Raw genomic sequence first — 18,062 nt, 5'->3', positions numbered from 1 at the left:
TTAACTGTATTTCTTTTATTAATAAGATTGCTTTTTATATAAACAATATGATTTTTAAGTAATGTAAGATTATATAAACTAATGTTTAATATAAACATATAAAATGTTTATATAAACATTAGTTATTTTTTTATATCTTTATTAGTTTATTAATTTTATTATTTCTCCATGTAGTCATGCACAGTCCCTACTACTCTCTGATTTTACCTATGAGAGTACAGATGTTGGGTAAAACTGTTTAAACTATAGTCGTATTATTCTGTTACTAATTTTAAGACTACTTTATAGTCTTAGTTTAAGTCTTATAATGTATAAGTAATATACGAATATATTCAATAAGTGCATAAGCCCAATCATTGTGTTTGGGTTTGTTTAATAGTGTGTGTGAATAGGGGTGTGTGAATAAGTTGTGGATGGTAATGAACTCTACAGTGCCACTAATCTTGGCCATATAGCCTTGCTAATTGGAGCTCACAATCTAATCTACCCCGGGGCAATGTGTGTGTGGCAGCTGGCCACACACAAAGGTGGTACTGTATATCATCCAACCACAGGGTGTAGAGATGGCGTTCTCCTACTCATACTCACTTTTGCAGTCATTAGCTTCACACAGCTAAACATATGCTAATGTATTACAATACTTGTGGGATCTTACATGGACTGTAGTGTCTTTATTATTTATCCCTGATACAAATTCATATAATTGACAGTGAAAACAGCAATGAGATGGCATATTTCTAAGCTTAAATTAATATGTTAGCTTGGTGCTAACACTAGATTCAAATCCCAAGTATGAATTTGGTGAACATTTCTGTATTAAATATTATAATAAAGATAATAATATACAGTGCCTCCAAGTAGTATTCAATTTTGCAGGTTTACACATTTGGAGTTAACTTGGCATAGTGACATTTGGACTGTAGATCAGCCTGGATGTGTGAAATGCACTGCAGCAAAAAAGAATGTTATTTCTTTGTTTATTGTTTCTTAAAATTGTGAAAAGTTTATTCAGAGGGTCAATTATTATTCAACCCTTCAAACTACCAGAATTCTGTTTGGTTCCCTCAAGTATTAAGAAGTAACTGAGGCATAAAGAACAATGAGCTTCACATGTTTGGACTAATTTGGATTAATTGTTTTTTCCTGCCTTTTCTGACTATTTAAGCCCCTCTCCAAACTTGTGAACAGCACTCATACATGGTCAACATGGGAAAGACTAAGGAGCATTCCAAGGCCATCAGAGACAAAATCATGGAGGGTCACAAGGCTGGCAAGGGCTACAACAAGGAGGGAGCTCCGGGAAGATCTCATAGCGGTGAGGACATTGGTTTCAGTCAATACCATAAGTAACGCACTCCACCGCAATGGTCTCCGTTCCAGACGAGCCCGTAAGGTACCTTTACTTTCAAAGCGCCATGTAAAGGCTCGTCTACAGTTTGCTCATGATCACTTGAAGGACTCTGAGGCAGACTGGTTCAAGGTTTTCTGGTCTGATGAGACTAAGATCGAGGTCTTTGGTGCCAACCACACCTGTGACGTTTGGCGACAGGATGGCACTGCATACGACCCCAAGAATACCATCCAGTGTTGCAGTGGCCTAGTCAGTCTCCTGACCTTAACCCAATTGAAAACTTGTGGAAGGTGCTCAAGATTAAAGTCCACATGAGACACCCAAAGAACCTAGATAACTTGGAGAAGATCTGCATGGAGGAGTGGGCCAAGATTACTCAAGAGACCTGTGCCGGCCTGATCAGGATTTATAAAAAACGATTTATAGCTGTAATTGCAAACAAGGGTTTTTCCACAAAATATTAAACCTAGGGGTTGAATAATAATTGACCCACATTTTTATGTTTAAAATGTATTATAATTTAACTGAGCAACTTATATTTTTGGTTTGTAATATTTATACATCTGTTATGCATCTGCTCTTGTTCAAAGTTTGAAGGCTCTAACTTATTTGCAACTTGTTAAATTTGCAAAATCTGCAGGGTGTTGAATACTACTTGGAGGCACTGTACATTATGTACACCAATCGGCCAGTTCATTAAAACTGCGTCCTTGTTTTTGCACTCATGTCCATTTTATCAGCTTCAATTACCATGTAGGAGCACTACTAAATCCACCTTGTAGCTGTAAAGTCACAGACAGAAGCTCCGCTGATGGTCCTTCAACAGTGCCCACAGGATGTTGTCCACTGGACGCTGTTTGCTAGATATTTCTGTTTGGTAAACTATTCACACCACCATGTCAGTGTCACTGTAGTGCTAAGAATAATCCAACACCCAAATAATACCTGCTCTTTAATCCATAACATGGGCATTTAAGATTAGAAAGTGGTCACCTAAAAGAAGTGTGAGCTCAATAAATGTGAGCGTTTACCTAAAGCCCATAATCTTGTAGGCATCGGGCAGGTAGCAGCGAGTGTTCTCCATCTGAGCAGGGTCTGAATCACAGATCTTGTCGTCTGTGCGACCGTAGTTGGCGCTCTCAATCATGATGACATCAGTGCCGGGGCAGCGCAGCTCGATGGGGTAACCCTCACACGACAACTCACGTCGAACCACAGCCATCGGCACAGGGGCACGACTCAAAACTGCAAACACAGAGAAAACATTTCCAAGTTGTGAAATGTTAAATAATACACTGTCATGTAATTATATCTTGTGTTATCTGCTTCAAGATTTGATTACCACTTTTAATTACAAGATAGCTTCATTCTTAAACAACCTTCTTATTTATTACAAAACAGTTGTGTTCATCATTCCAGATATATCTTAATAACTTTATAACTTTATCACAGTGCCCTACAAATTATTTGAACTCTTTGAAGTTGTAGAGTAATGGCATCATATTCATATTATTTTTCACATGTATTTGGAATAAAACTGGCTTTATTTTATTTTGATTCCAAACATTTCAGAACAGCAGCATACCTAAAAGGCTGGATTCGGGCAGGAAGCTGCTACTACTGCACTAACCATCGAGTGTACTTTTGTACATAGATAATAGTATGTAATAAACAGCACAATTGTGACTTTTAGAGCTTAGGGGTGGGCACCACAATTCGATTTAATTATGATTCAGAGGGATGCAGTGTGGTGATGCAATGATCATCTCAATGCATAATTTTTACATGCAGAATCTCTTTTCTTTCAGCGTGGCAACTTTTAAAGCAAAGCATTTGTAGTTCAGCAGTAACAACCATGTTGGAACATTATAATTAGCTAAAACTAAATCTGGATAGCTGTGTCAGTAAAAAAAACTTTAAGACGCAACGCGACGCTGTATATCGCCCAAAGTGCGCAACATAGTGCGAAAGCCCTGATCCTCAACAACTAAATACAGATGCAAATATTTGGCAATAAAAGTGTGCTTCACTTTTCGAGTTGAGAGGAAGCATCGACACTGCTGGCTTGATGGTCTTCTGGTTAGAAGCAACAAAAAAGTAGTTGCTGCCAAGCAGAAGACCATCAAGCAAACAATGTCAAAGCTTCAACCCAACTTGAAAAGGCCCAGAAAGAGCCCGGTCGGATTTCTCATTCATTCGTCTTGTAATGTGCACACCACAGACTGCCCAGGCACTGTACTTCAACACTTCCAGGTTCTGCCCTTTTGAATTCTGTCAACATTATGTTATCAATTAATTTTTTGAAAATTAATTTTTGACAATTGCGAATTGATTCAGAATTGTCCACATCCGCATCAAGATGTATCTAAGAATCAAATATTTTGTTTAGCCCATAAATGTCAGAATTTGGTAAAAATAAATATCATTAAACACAAACATTTGAAGCTTACAAAAGACAATGCATACCATTTAGTTGAAGCTTTTAACAGGTTCACATATTTATTTTGCCTTTATTTTGCCCTATGTTGTTATCTGAAGCAACGTTATGTAATATTTTACCTTAAAATAACAGCTCCAGATTTTGATGCTTCACTGATTTGTTATTACTTTAACTGTGCTTAATCCTGTAATATTACTTTCACTTTCACTTTCAGTGATGGTTCTGGATCTCTAATCTTGTTCAGAAACATGTAAAACAACTGAAAGGTTCAGCCCAGGAGCAAGAAATACAACTTTTCAGTAAAGAGTCCTAGCACAGAGCTATCACCGCTGTTTCTATGTCGCACCAACAGCTGAATCCTGGTTAGTAAAGCTCTTGCAGCCAGTGTATTCACAGCTAGTTACATATGTAGAACTTCCTCCTGGAAGTTGGTCCCACTAACTGTTAATCATAAAATAAATGTTTGATTTGAGGGAACATGCTTGGCTGTATCAATCAGATAACACAGAAAAATAACCTCAAAATTCACTTTTAAACACAAATTAATTAGGTTTCATTGAGGTGTCATTCAGAAATGACAGGCTCAAATAAATGTGGAATATTTTGCCTGACTGCAGCCCGCTCTGCTTCAGTGAGTCAAGTCCTTGTTGCTAATTTCCCTACTAGTGCAAAAGTGAAAATTCACAGGGAGCAGGCGTCCTTTCCTAACTCAAGACAGATGGAATGGGGGACTAAAGATTCACTGACACACTCATACATACACATACACTCTCCATCTCTCACTATACATACATTTTTTAAGTGAGTCTATAGGATGTGAGGGATGAGAATGACACCAGACTGTCTGCATCAATTATTCCGCACTATAGAAGAAAAGCTAATTAAAGCATGCACCGATGGACGCTGCAAAGAACCAATGGGGCATTAGAGAGATGAGCTGTCAACCAATCAGGGTTTAGCAATGAAGTGACGTTGTTCGGATCTGTTCCCTTGGGTTTTTTGACTGACAAACACACAAACACAAAGATACACAGAGCACTCTCTCAAGGCGCATGAAGCTTGCCTGCTCAGATGAAAACGCAGAGGACAGCAGAATTTGTGTGTATGAGAGTGTGTGCTTCTGCGTTTAATGTAAATTGTAACAAGAAGGGCCATCTTTTGCAGCGCGTTCAATGGATGGAATCTATCTGATATACATGGCTTTCTTGACTGAATGTTTCTGTGCCCTTGAGATGAGCAGAGGGGACAGAGAGAGAGAGAGAGAAAGAGAGAGTGCAAGATAGAATGGAAAAAGGCAAATGTGAAGCAAAGTGAGAGGGAGAGTAAGAGGTGTACAGGTAGGAGGGTGAATAACTACTGTTATTATTCTAGTTATCATGATTGAACTACTAAATTAACGCTTGATTTTTTTCCCTCCAATTTTTTAAATCATATTCAACTACATTAATAGGACTTTGCAACTGTGAATTATGAACATTAATGACAACAGGGCAAACCGCTGATTACAAACCAACTTGCATTCTGTAACGTCTAAATCCTTTTTGTGGTAAAATATCAACGATACTAGTAAGTGCGACCCACTGTGAAGTGCAGTAATACTCTAGACAGACTGTAAAAATACTAAGTAGGCTTCAAAGCATTGTTTTATTATGAACTGTATGTTATCATCATGGTGATAAGATGATCCTTTATTAATCCCACAATGTGAATTTGAGTTTCTGTGATTAACATGTCAATAAGGAACACATAGGTAACAAATTACTCTGCTATTGCTACAGCTCAATAGTACTATGTATTATACTAAATACTATGTACTAGTCAACTATGTACCAACTGTTTTTATTTTCCTTGTATACTGAAGAATTCTTTTTGCTACTGAATTAGGATGAAAAGTGATGAACTCGCCTGACCAATTTCTCTGGTGCTGACATGGGGACAACCAATACGATGGATTGGTTGTATCCTAGACTGCCTGAACAAATATTTTACCCAACAAACTAACATGCTGGCACATTGCTCACTATGGTGAAAATATTTAATGTGTAAGCCACTAATTTCTCATTAACATCCCACACAGGGGATAGCTGTAGTTTTACCAGTTCCTCTTAGCTATTTTTGGCACCTTGATGGAGGCTGTGAGCCAAGGCTAACAGCAGCCTCTGTGTCCTACCTAAATTTTTAAAACTGTTACTGTTTATCATCTCTTCTTAAATACATATGGCTACATTACTGTACATTTCTCAGAGTTTACCTTTGTTCTGTAGCTACTCAGTCTTGCAGTCTGTTCCCTTCAGCACTTATGTTTATATGTAGTTTATAAGCACTGAAGCCAGTAGCTGGTTTTAATGACGTTTAAGCTTTTACTGGAGCATGCAGATGGATTGCACACTAAATACACACATGGGTGTAAACTGTGTGTTTACGTATTTACCAGTCACTGGTATCCAGAGCAATCTTTGATGGTATATGAGTAGTCTATGGAGTAATGTGAACCTATTTTTTGCCTATGGCAGAAGGTACATGACTGAATGAGCCTATGTTGCTAAATACTTAAAATCAGTATCTCTGAGGAACTAATAATCAACATAATAAACATTTTCCCATCACATATCATATTATTCCATTATTAACATATTCCATTATTAACATTTCCTTTTACCACTGGTACACAGCAGAACAGCTGGTAGGTGTCTGCAAGTGAAAGGTCATGTGGCTGAAACAGATGAAAGGAGCTATAATGCTTACATGAGTCATGATGTTGTTTATCACAATATTTCTATAGACAATAATCATTTACATAGAGAATTGCTCGTTTGACCATTTAAGTATCATCTTTGTGCTGAAATTGGCAACCCCATGCCTACCCATTTGTAATTTATTTGTGGCGTGAATAAAACAACAACAATCATAATAATTTTGTATATTATATCATAATACGTATTTGAAAGTACTTATTATTGCCAATCTTTAGCATGTGCTGTGAGGGAAAGTGTGGCTAAAAGTGAAGGTTCTCCACAAGTTCTCAAAACGTTTCATTAAAACCAAAATTCCCAATGTGCATTATGAGCTTAAAGTGTTATCCTAAGGGTCCCCTTGAGGACACACACACATACAAGCAAATTCAATGCGTCTAGACGTCTGCTTCTATGAATATTGATCCAACGGATCCTCTTTCAATTGCTATCTCAAACTTACTTTTGATGACACCCACCCACCCACACACACAGACACAGACACACACAGACAGACACACATACTGTATATCCAGTTCACTCTGAACTGACATTAAAGTAAACCACGCCATGCAAACATGCATGACTAAAGTGATTCCAGTCAGAAATGCTAATGTTGTTAATACTGAATAAAAGTCAAGAACCATCTGTTAGCATTATGCAAATTATGTAAACTAGCTCCCACTCACTGTTATTCAGGTTAGCTTATTTGGTTGAGTTACATGTTTAAAGATAAGAAAGATACACTCAGGCAAAACATAAAGAATGAAGTAACATCTGAAAACATTACCGAGCGTGACGGGTGTGAAGAAGGTGAAGAGGAAGAGTAGTTGTGTCGACCACATGACCCCCGATGACCCCGTTGACCTCTGCTCTGATTGGCTACTAGAGCGCTCTCTCACACACCTTAGAGCCATGGAGTGCTCCTCTGACACACACACCTGAAAGACACACACAAACACAAGTTAATATTAGAACACCATTAAGACTAATATTAGCAACATTCCTACCTTCTGTCAATTGGCAGTAGTGGATTAGGATCTAACCAATATGAACATTTTGTTCCCGATACTAACAAGCAATAAAGACTGATAATAACATAATTATCATGTTTTTTCCCCTAGAAGCTAACATTTGGAGGCTAAATAAACATACTGGAGAGAAGCATATCATCGCTGTCTAATGAAAAACATGTATCTCCAAAACAGCAACTTTACAAGAAAAGGAAAAAACCTTCTTAACTTTCAATGGAAGAAAATGTAGAAAGATTTTCAATTTGGAGCATTTCTATTGGTCTATTCATCAAGAATTATTTACTCGGAGTACAGGGAAGTTGCAGGGTTCAAAGGATTGAGAAAACTAAAAATGGACAAAAATGAAGAAACATGTTTTTCATTTGACAGCAGTGATATATTGTCTTAAAATGATATTTCATATAAACACATCTATTACAGCCTTGCTGTAAAAATAATCACATAGAAGCTCAAGAATAAATAAAGATGATATGTACAGGTATGGTGGACAACCATACTCACATCTTTTGGGAATTAAAAAACTAAAGTCTTTTAGGGAGAATATATATGGTGCCATCAAAGACATTCTAGAGTACTTAGTTCCCCAAAAGGTTATGTATCTTGGTGCTCTAAATATTTCACAGATTCTATATTAAACCTGTACATTTTAAACAAGTGCAATAGCAAGTGCAGTAATGTATTTATAGCTTAAGTCAATGTTCATATATTCTTAACTTTTATGTTTATGCATTGTGTATTTAATACTCTGGGGGACTATGCAAGTTTTTCTCTCACCTTTAGCCCTGTGTCAATGTGATCTGATTTGATTAAATAACCATGTTTTGGAAATTGATAGATACTTAACAACGATCCTGTTGATAACAAGCAAAAAATAATAACACAAAATTAGTAAAAAATCTTAATACAAAAGAAACTTAAGACAAAAAAAATCTCAATATTATGATTATTTGTACGGTTATTGTTATTGCTATCATTGCAATTGTTAGTACTGTTATTTTTTTTCTCTCTCTTAATAATAAAATGTCATGATTGTGTTGCTTTACTTAAACGTGTACCTTTGTATATTATGCAAAAAAACATAAATAAACACACTAAATAGAAACCATAGTAACCCTTTTTAAAAGAAGAACTATATTTCCAATGCTACACAGCTACACAAATATATCTGAATAAGTGTGTGTTTAAGCCCAGGTCGTTCTGCATGTATGGCTCATGAAGAGAACAGAATTATAAAAATCAATTATATATAACAGAGACTATTGATCGCCACTGTGTGTGTGTGTGTGTGTGTGAGACAGAGAGAGAGTAAGCAAGAGAGCAAGAGAGACAGAGAGAGAGACAGAAACAGTAAAGAAGAAAAGGCAAAGAGATGTGACAAAGGCTTTCAGATGACGCCTGGGTGAAGGCACAATATGGCGTAGCTTTGCTAATGCGTAATGGAATGGCTTAATGCATCTCCATCCCACCCACACACACACACAAAACACACACACACACAATGGTTTGTATTACTATCTTCCTACTATCTTTGTGGGAACATTTGGTTACCATAAAGAGAGGAACACGCACACACACACATTTATCCATGAATATGCGCGTTGGCATTGAAAGCATACACACATACATACAAACACACACAACATCTTAAACTTATTAAATATAAAGCACTTTCTCTGCAACCATCTCATTAAACTTACATAAACACTCAACAGTGTCGTTCAGTCATTAAAAGCACTTTCCTACACACACACACACACACACACATACACACACACACACAGTGAACTTGCCCTCTCCTTTTTGTCTGTCTCACACACAAACACATTCGACACCCTGTCTGTTTGATTGATGGTCGCTTAACTAAAGTGAACATGTTGGTTTGGACCAGATGTCCCACATTGCAAACAGGGACATATGGGCATATGCCCACAGTACCCGTCAAATTTCAGTGTGTGCGTGCTTGTGTGTGTGTCAGTCATTTTAACATCTACTCAGCCTCTCTGACAATTTTAACTTTGTGTGTCAGAGAGAAAGAAGGGTTCTGCCTTTGTCATTGTAACATATGTTTATGCTAGCAGTACGCACAGTGTGTGCACGTTTGTGTGTCTGTGCCTTTGTCCTATGAACATATGCTCATTCTACCAATCAACTGTGCTATTATTCTATTATTTAGCATGAGCCCACTTTGCCATATGCTTATTTTAATCACTTAATTACCCAATTATCTTCCTCAGAGTGACCAGCACGCATAGCCTACGGCAATTACATTACCTACTAGCTACTTCAAAATGGCCACCATTCAGAAGCAGGTAGTAATTAGCAAGCCACTAATAGCTTACAGCAACTGCATGTTTCTCTAAATGAGGAGGTAACCGTTGGCAAATTCACACATCCTGGACTTATTTTAGCAACTATCTATCAGCTAGCTGCCATAATGTGTGAAAAGCCCTCCCTAAAATTGTAAAAGTCAGTGGTATCTGTGCTACATCTTGCCAATTCCAACATGCTGCCATGAACTCAAAAAAAGAAAAAAACAACAACAACAAAACAGCATGGCTGGCTCACGCTGGTCAAGCTGGTTGACCAGCTTAGCTCTTGACCAGCATAAGGTATGTTTTTTCTGGAGTTTGATTGTTTAGCTGGTCTATCAGCGTGATCAACCTGACCATGGTATACAAGAATTGACCAAGCTAGTTAACCAGCATGACCAGGAAGACCAAATGCAACACTATGCTGGTCAAGAGATGGTTAACCAGCCATCTTAACAGCATAGGCTATGTTTTCGACCAGCTTTTTCAACTACTTTGACCATCAAAGACCAGTTTAGACCATATGAAACCAGCTACCAACAAAAGCTGGTACTGAGCAAACTGAAAAACTGAAATCACTTTTTTCATAGTACAAATAATTTGTTTTTAAAGTACATATACATTTAATTGTAATTATTTTATTACATACATGCACTACATACAATATCTTTATTGTGAAAAAAAGGCCTGTGCTGGTCTGGTGCTGGTTTGCATGGTATAGTGGTATGTTATATAGGCATATAGCCAATTTCCAAATTATATGTGTAACATGGATGGATGGATGAAATGGACTTTCACATGTTATCACTAGAGACAGCATCTCAGTGCTGAAGGTAATAAGTCTGCACTGAGACATAACTTCACTTAAGCCAAAACAACAGATGAAGACTTCTGTGCATCCAATCTGATATTTGTATTTTTGTAGATTATACAGTCACATAGTACACATGCCAAGTGCTTTAAGGTACTTTTGGAAAGCTATTGTAAGCTGCTTTTTCCTTATTTCTTTAATGCTACTGTAAAACCACTTCATTTGTAGGATGAGCATATTGTGACATGGTTTTTAGTTATGTGCACTATAATATGCACTATAAACCATCTAATATATTGAGTTTCTTGACTACATCTGTGAAATAACTGTTATAGGTTGTGGTCATGCTACTGTTTAATAGTTAGATAAAGCCTGCTCCCTTTTTGTGGTTTTGAGTGTAATGTGTAGAAGAACCACAACATGACAATAAACCATGTGTTTTTACCAGCAGTTTGTGAAAAATCCAACAAAAGTATATTTTGTTAAATCAATGTTGGCAAATGTAACACTGAGTATCGAAATGTTGCTGTGTGTAAAATATCTGGCTTAAAATAACTGACGTTGAATATATAAATAAATTTGAAGCAATACTGTAACAAACGTAGCCTGAAACAGCACCTCCTCAAACTGTGTGATGTCATGTTGCTAGCTGTGTGTTTCTTCCTGTGGGGCAGTGGAGTAGTTTGAGCATGATAACCTGCTTTTAGATGCTAAGAGCTTTAATTGGAAATAACTCATTTTAAACAGAATAAGAAAAAAGAACTCTAACTACTAAAGACAAGGATCCTCACATAAATTAATTGTAACAGATAACAAAAGCATACTCTTTCTCTCTCTGATAAAAGCTTATAGTAAAGGACATGCCCCTTTGGCCAGAATATGCTATATGACAGAGGGGAGATGGGTCAGAAGGTAAAGCTAAGGAATTGGTCATGGCATTGGCCTCCTTGTGTGTCTCTGTCTTGTTATGGCAATCAACGTCTACTGTAACCTTCTGACCTCTAATTACACCCTCTAGCTGTTTAGGTCCAGTAATGAGAGAGGCAACGTCACTCTCTCCCCCCCTCTCTCTCTCTCTCTCTCTCTCTCTTGTTTTAGTCTGTCGCTCTCTCAATCTGTTGATTCCCTTAGCGAACCACCCCTCCCCACTCTCCAACCCTCTCTCTCCACGCCATGTCTCTGAGAGTCCCCTAAAGCAGTCCATCTCTAATGCGGACAACGGACCCCTCCCTGAACCCCTCCCTAATGAGCATCTGTCAGAATTCTCCTTTTCATCAAGGCTCTTCAATTCTAACACACAATCAGAAAGACAGATACATGTCCATGTCTATGTCTCTCTATTTTTCTCTCTATGTCTTGTTTGAGAGACCTATTGGCACATTCTCTGTGATATGCTTAGTGACATCTAGTAAACTCTGGCAGTGGGTACAGATTCCATTCCTCAGCCTTGCAATTACTTATATTCAAAAGCAGCTTCATAGTAGGGCTGTGTATTCGGAAAGAACCTGGAGATAGAATACATTATTAAGATGCAGGGATTATGATTTAAAATGAATTGTGATATACTGAAATACTGTATAATTTTTTTTTGCAAAACTGTCACAGTATAAAACGTATTTACACTGGAGTGGAAGAGTCTAATAGCTGAGTATGACAGAGTGACAGAGTATGATGCTGCTATCTTTAGGTTAGGGTTTAAACACAACAAAATGAATTAATGTCTGCCACCAATCTTTGCATGTAAACTATTAATTAAAAATCAATACTATGATAATACAATATAGCATACTATTGTTATACGCAAATGCTTCAATATACTGCACATTCAAAAAGACTTAATTATAATAAAATAATTCTTTGCATCAGAAAGTCCAGAGCTTTGCTCCAACACATACTTCATATGGTAAAAAAAAACTAAACTGGGCAATTTTAATTGACTCTACTCAATTGCTCATTATCATGACCAGTATTTTCTTTGGTTCCCATTTTTTTTGGTTACTAATTAGGATGCCCACAGTAGCAAACAAAACACTTGCAATCTTCCATGATATAAATACAGCAGAACTCAGTTAACAGAAATAATACAGGTTACCATGACAACTATTAACATTATTCAACCTACAAGTATTTATAATTATATAGGCCTTGCACTGATTCGTCGCCATTTACCTCAACAAATATGTAGAAATGTGTATTTATGTGTGCTCTGATTTTATTCTGAACGCTGTACTATACGAGGAAAGTAAGGGAAAATAAAGCGAGAAACAGATACAGCAGCTAAGACAGTACCACTCTCTAGTTCAAAGATACAACACACACACATGCACACAGATAGAGAGAAAGGGTGTGTGTGTAAAAAAACAGATGTGGGTTTTCATTTCTAATGATAATCTGGGTCATTCTATGTTCTGATGGAGGTCGCTTTTCTGAAAAGCAGTCTTTCACTTTAAAGCAGTATAAATCTGTATTCATTTTCCCAAATATTTTAATAATTCACACACAGCATTGCAGTCTCACTCAAATCACTATTCTGCTTACTCTCTGAGAGGCGAAACACACACACAGACACACGCACACAGTTGAGAAGAGAAGTGAAGTTCTCGCCCCTAAACTCATAATAGATTCTGTGTATGTGGCTCAGTGCTGCTCTATGCTGCCTGCCAATAAGCACAGTGCTCTTCTGATTCATCTTTTATTACTTTGCTCTCTGTACTTTTAAAGCGCCACTCTTCACATGAGCCACAGAGAGAGAGAGAGAGAAAGAGGAAAGAGAGAGAGAGGCTCTATTCAGATGCTGAGAGGAAGACACACAAGCACAGAGCACACACATGGACAGATGCAGACATGAAGACACTTTTGCACACACACACAGCTGCGTGCTGTAATAGCAGTTTCACACAGGTTGACACTAAAAGTGTGTGCACATCCACACATATTGTGCATATGCTCACTACTCACAACACAGAAATATGTGCTGTTTTGTCTCATAAATAAAAAATGTGATTTCTCTGATATCAGTCTATGGTATCAGAGATCAGTACTGCAGAAGCCAATTAACACAATGCCCCATAATGCTTTTTCTTGCCCCATGTATTAATCTGGGTCAATCTATGCCTGTATATTGCCGCTGTCCCACAAAAACCTTATCTCCAATATCTCCAAACAGGCAATTTTACAGGAGAAGGAAACAATCTTCTTAACTTCGATGTAAATATTTTATTCCACGTTTTCCAGTTATTTCATTTTGGAACATTTCTATTGCTTCATTCATCATAAACATCTGACAGAATGTATAGAACAACTGCCAGATTCACATTATGTAAAAACTATTTTTTCCCCCTATTTTGTCCCTTTCAAGCCATCCATAGTCCCAGGTGGAAGTAGCTGTGAGTGCATTACAAGCTGCTATGATATATATTCTGTGCATTTTGACTGAAAAGTGCGTTGTTCTCCTAAAAAGTTCTTCATCCTTCCTCCTTCCACCTCCTGGTGGCAACAAAGGTACAATGTGAGAAAACTAAATGCAATTTATTACAAATAAATACAAAATTATACAGTATACCACAGTGGTCTGAATGTTTCCAGTACTGATATGTTGGTTAGAAGAATAAATCATGATTCCTTATTGATCCTGATTGATTACATTACATTGGTTAACTTATTATCCAATCAGAACAGTGGGCTCTGACGACAAAGTACAACACTACTATCTAGCAGTCAAGGTTTAAACACAAACCAAAAGGAATCACTGTCTGACCCAAATCGTTGCAACAACCAAGCAATGTGTGCAATGACATAACAGGGTTGACATTCAGTATTTAAAACAGTGAGAGTATCTCTGACAGCACGAGGGAAGTCACAAAGCTTAAGGTGATGTACAATGATGTCAGACGTTGTTTAAAATGTACAATATCTGAAGCAGACAAATAATCAGATTTCACCAACATTTCATCAAGACCTGATGATTATAGTTCTGCATGCTAACAATCCAGGTAATCTTGTAGGTTATACTGTGAGTATCTATATACTGCATTTACACAAGTACCCTACTATATAGAACATTACTCAGCCTACAAGCTTCAAAGTTTACAAGTGTAACCAGTACACACGCAGTACAGTTTTTCTCCCAGTCAGTAAACAATCAACACATACAGAGACTTAACAACACTATTAACAATCAGCTGCTGTTTCCAACACTGTTCAAATCACGCCTGATGCATACGTGTTGATTAAGAAATGCTCTCTTATGCATAATGTTATGAGAGTGCATTGTCTCTGTTTATTCGTTTACTGCTGACCTCCTCCTTTTGTCCCAGTTCATTTCTGTGGGACATATATTCACACACAACAGGGGGCATTGGCACAGTCCTGTCATTTTAGATATGTCCACAAACAGCTACAGGCTATGGGCTAGCACAGCTAAAGGCTAACAAAGCTTGCGTCCTCAAAGAGGAAGAGCTAGCATTGTTAGCCAAAGGGCTGAAAGATGGCATGGTTGCTGCTTCTGAGCTAAAGTGGCTAAAGGCTTCCATATCTACAGTCAAAGGAACAAGCTTTGGTTGATTCACGACGGTTAGCTGTAACCTAATGGCCAAAGCGTTACCCAGTCTGGAATATCGTACATGAAACCACATAAGCCGTGGGATGCTTCACGAACCAGCGTTTCTAGGCAAGACAATTTCCGTTTAACAGCAGTTAAGTCATGTAGCTTACTTAGAAACTCTGTACAATCTGTGAAATAACCATTCCTCTATAACACCTAGTCTGTGCCGTTAATGTACACATGTACGCCTGTTAATGCCATGGTAAGAAAAAATTAGAAACAATCAATATGTGATCAAAGTATAGACTGGGTTCAACACAAATGTTGTATTAAGCATTTAGTAATTACAGACATTTTTACATAGCCTCTTTTTTTTCACAGGCTCAAAGGTATATTTGCTTTATACTCATATACTTCAATGCTGCAAAACTGATAAAAAAAAAACATTTCTGTTAAACTCTGTCCAATCACTAATAGACCCAACTAAAATGTCACAGTTTAAATCATTTAAAAACCCATAATGTTGTAGGTAGTTAGCTAGCTAGTTAAGCTGTTAACTAATCCTCTTGTAGCTACATAATTTCAAATCAAGTTTTAGTTGATTTATTTATTGGTTTTTTGGCTGTAATGGTCATTGACTGAAAATATTACAAAACATCTCCAGCAGTTCTGAATAAGAACAAAGCACAGTAATAATGTCACTGTTCAGATGCACTTTTAGTTAGCTAATTTGTGTCAGCGATTAAATTTTGCAGTCTCTTTGCTGAGGTGATCATTGACTGAATCCCACTAAATCTCAATGGGGGGAGAAACCAATAGTTGAAAGTGGGGTGATTTGTGCCAGTGGGGAAGCTGTGCCATTCACTGTTTGTAGTAAACTATAGAAGAAATTGGTGACCACACATTTTTGAAGAGTCAGCCAATTTACTCATCCTGCAAAGAAGAGAGCCTAATTGCATGCGAGGTAAGCACATTTAAATAAAAACAAAATGTTACTTTTTTCAAAGTAAAATTTATATGATTAAGTTTGTTTTATTGTTGGGTCTGAACAGTTAAGTATTAGTTAAAAGAAATAAGATGAGGATATAAAACTGTATATTTTTATAAAATGTATCGACAAGTGGGATGTTATGTAGTAGGCCAGGTCTGTAAAGAGAATTGCAGTCAATTTGGTCTTTGGAATTTCAGTTTGTTCATGTGGCCTTAAATGAAATCCAAATGTTTAAGAAATTAATGTTTAATTTTTTTAAATTTGGCCTTTAAAACTGGTGTAAAATAACTTTAAATACACCTTAAATTAGTAATTCTGTATTGAGTTATACTGTTTTAGTTTAACAATCAATGGCACAATTTACCCCAAGGTATTTTCTCCAAAGGCACAACTCACCCCGCACCAGGGACAAGTTGTGCCACAAGATTTTTTCAGAAAGCTATATTTCTTAAATACTATTTTTCAGATCCAAAGTGACTGTATAGTCAGACCTGCCAGAGTCGTCAGACACACTCTGATACTGCTCAACATTCTCTGCTCTCCATAAAATCCTCTCAGTACTAACTCTCTCTTTTTACCTTCTCTGAGTAAAATGGCCACCCAGCCCAACCTGCTGGAAAATTGCCCGCTGAGGTCCACTCTACCTGTGTCAGACCAGCTGCAACCTACCAATCCGACCATCAGACACACCCCCCCCCCCCCACCACCACCACCCATAACAGACCAGTGGCACACCCTCCTACCACTGCTACCTGTTTAATGACCATGTTAAAACCTAAATGGACTCATAACTATCTACCTCTATTAATATCACCACTATTAACTATCGGTTGTATCTGGTTTGGTAATTTTTATCAATAATGTTTAAATAGTTCTGATCAGAGGAGGATGGGTCCCCCTTGTGAGTCTTGGTTCCTCCCAAGGTTTCTTCCTCCAGCTCTGAGGGAGTTTTTGCTTGCCACTGTCGCCTTTGGCTTGCTCACTGGGGGTGTCTCACGTTATTTCTTCTTTTTGTCTCTGTCTTTTATTAATTACTAATTATGTAAAGCTGCATTGTGTCGGCAAAAGTTGTAAAAAGCGCTATACAAATAAATCTGACTTGACTTGACTTGTTCCCAGGGATGCACCACATCCTGAAATAGATGTACATATTTTAATTGGAAGCATTACTGCCTCGCTTTAAAGTCACTTTAAATAAAAACTGGCACAACTCACCCCCCTCTTCCCTACAGATACCGCTGTTTTTATGATACTTGATCAATTTACGATCAGTAAAATGTTTAGCTAGTCACAAGCAAGTTTTTTTGATTGTTTGGATTTCTATTGTGAATTTTTAATAGTGAGAGACAAAAATAAAAAATATGACTGTTGTTTGAATGATCCTCAATTAATACACAAAATGCAATGTTTTAGTGTGCCAAAAGCTGTCTAGGTTATGGTTTTCATCTTTGAATCTCCCTGGCTGATATAACTGTTGATCAAACAGGAATCTCCTATCATTACGCATTCACATTTCTTGCTACATTGGATTTTTAATCGCAGGCTTTTTTTTCTAAAACGTGTAGCCTGATTATCTAATTACAGCACATTCAGGCTACCCACTATGCTCATCCTGATTCAGCACATTGGAGCCTGTAATTATGTTCATTTCATTAATTATGCAGAATGACTAGTCACTATTGTTTTAAAATTCTGGAGAAGTGGTGAAATATTTACATGTTTTTCTCCTCCAGTGCCCTAATATTTCATGCTGTGCCTATATTTGTCCCTTACTGAGTAGTGTATGAAGGGAGGGGGAGAAAGTGAGAGGAAGAGAGAACCAGAGACAGAAAGAGAGAGTGAAGGAAAACA

At 37.3% G+C, this 18,062-nt stretch overlaps 1 protein-coding gene across 7 annotated transcripts in view; it reads right to left on the bottom strand.

The window, feature by feature from the left end:
- adgrl3.1 (adhesion G protein-coupled receptor L3.1) overlaps positions 1-18,062 on the bottom strand; it is a 149,869-nt gene that overhangs the window by 104,175 nt on the left and 27,632 nt on the right. For all 7 annotated transcript variants that reach the window (XM_072670607.1, XM_072670605.1, XM_072670608.1 and 4 more), the window contains exons 2-3: positions 7,314-7,464; positions 2,383-2,596 (exon numbers count right to left, since the gene is read on the bottom strand). In XM_072670607.1, the coding sequence (XP_072526708.1) occupies positions 2,383-2,596; positions 7,314-7,440 (341 nt within the window). In that variant the 5' untranslated portion in view covers positions 7,441-7,464. The remainder of the gene's footprint in view (positions 1-2,382; positions 2,597-7,313; positions 7,465-18,062) is intronic.

This window comes from Salminus brasiliensis, chromosome 24, assembly GCF_030463535.1.
Source record: "Salminus brasiliensis chromosome 24, fSalBra1.hap2, whole genome shotgun sequence".
Classification (NCBI taxonomy): Eukaryota; Metazoa; Chordata; class Actinopteri; order Characiformes; family Bryconidae; genus Salminus; species Salminus brasiliensis.
This window is presented reverse-complemented; position numbering and strand designations above follow the sequence as displayed.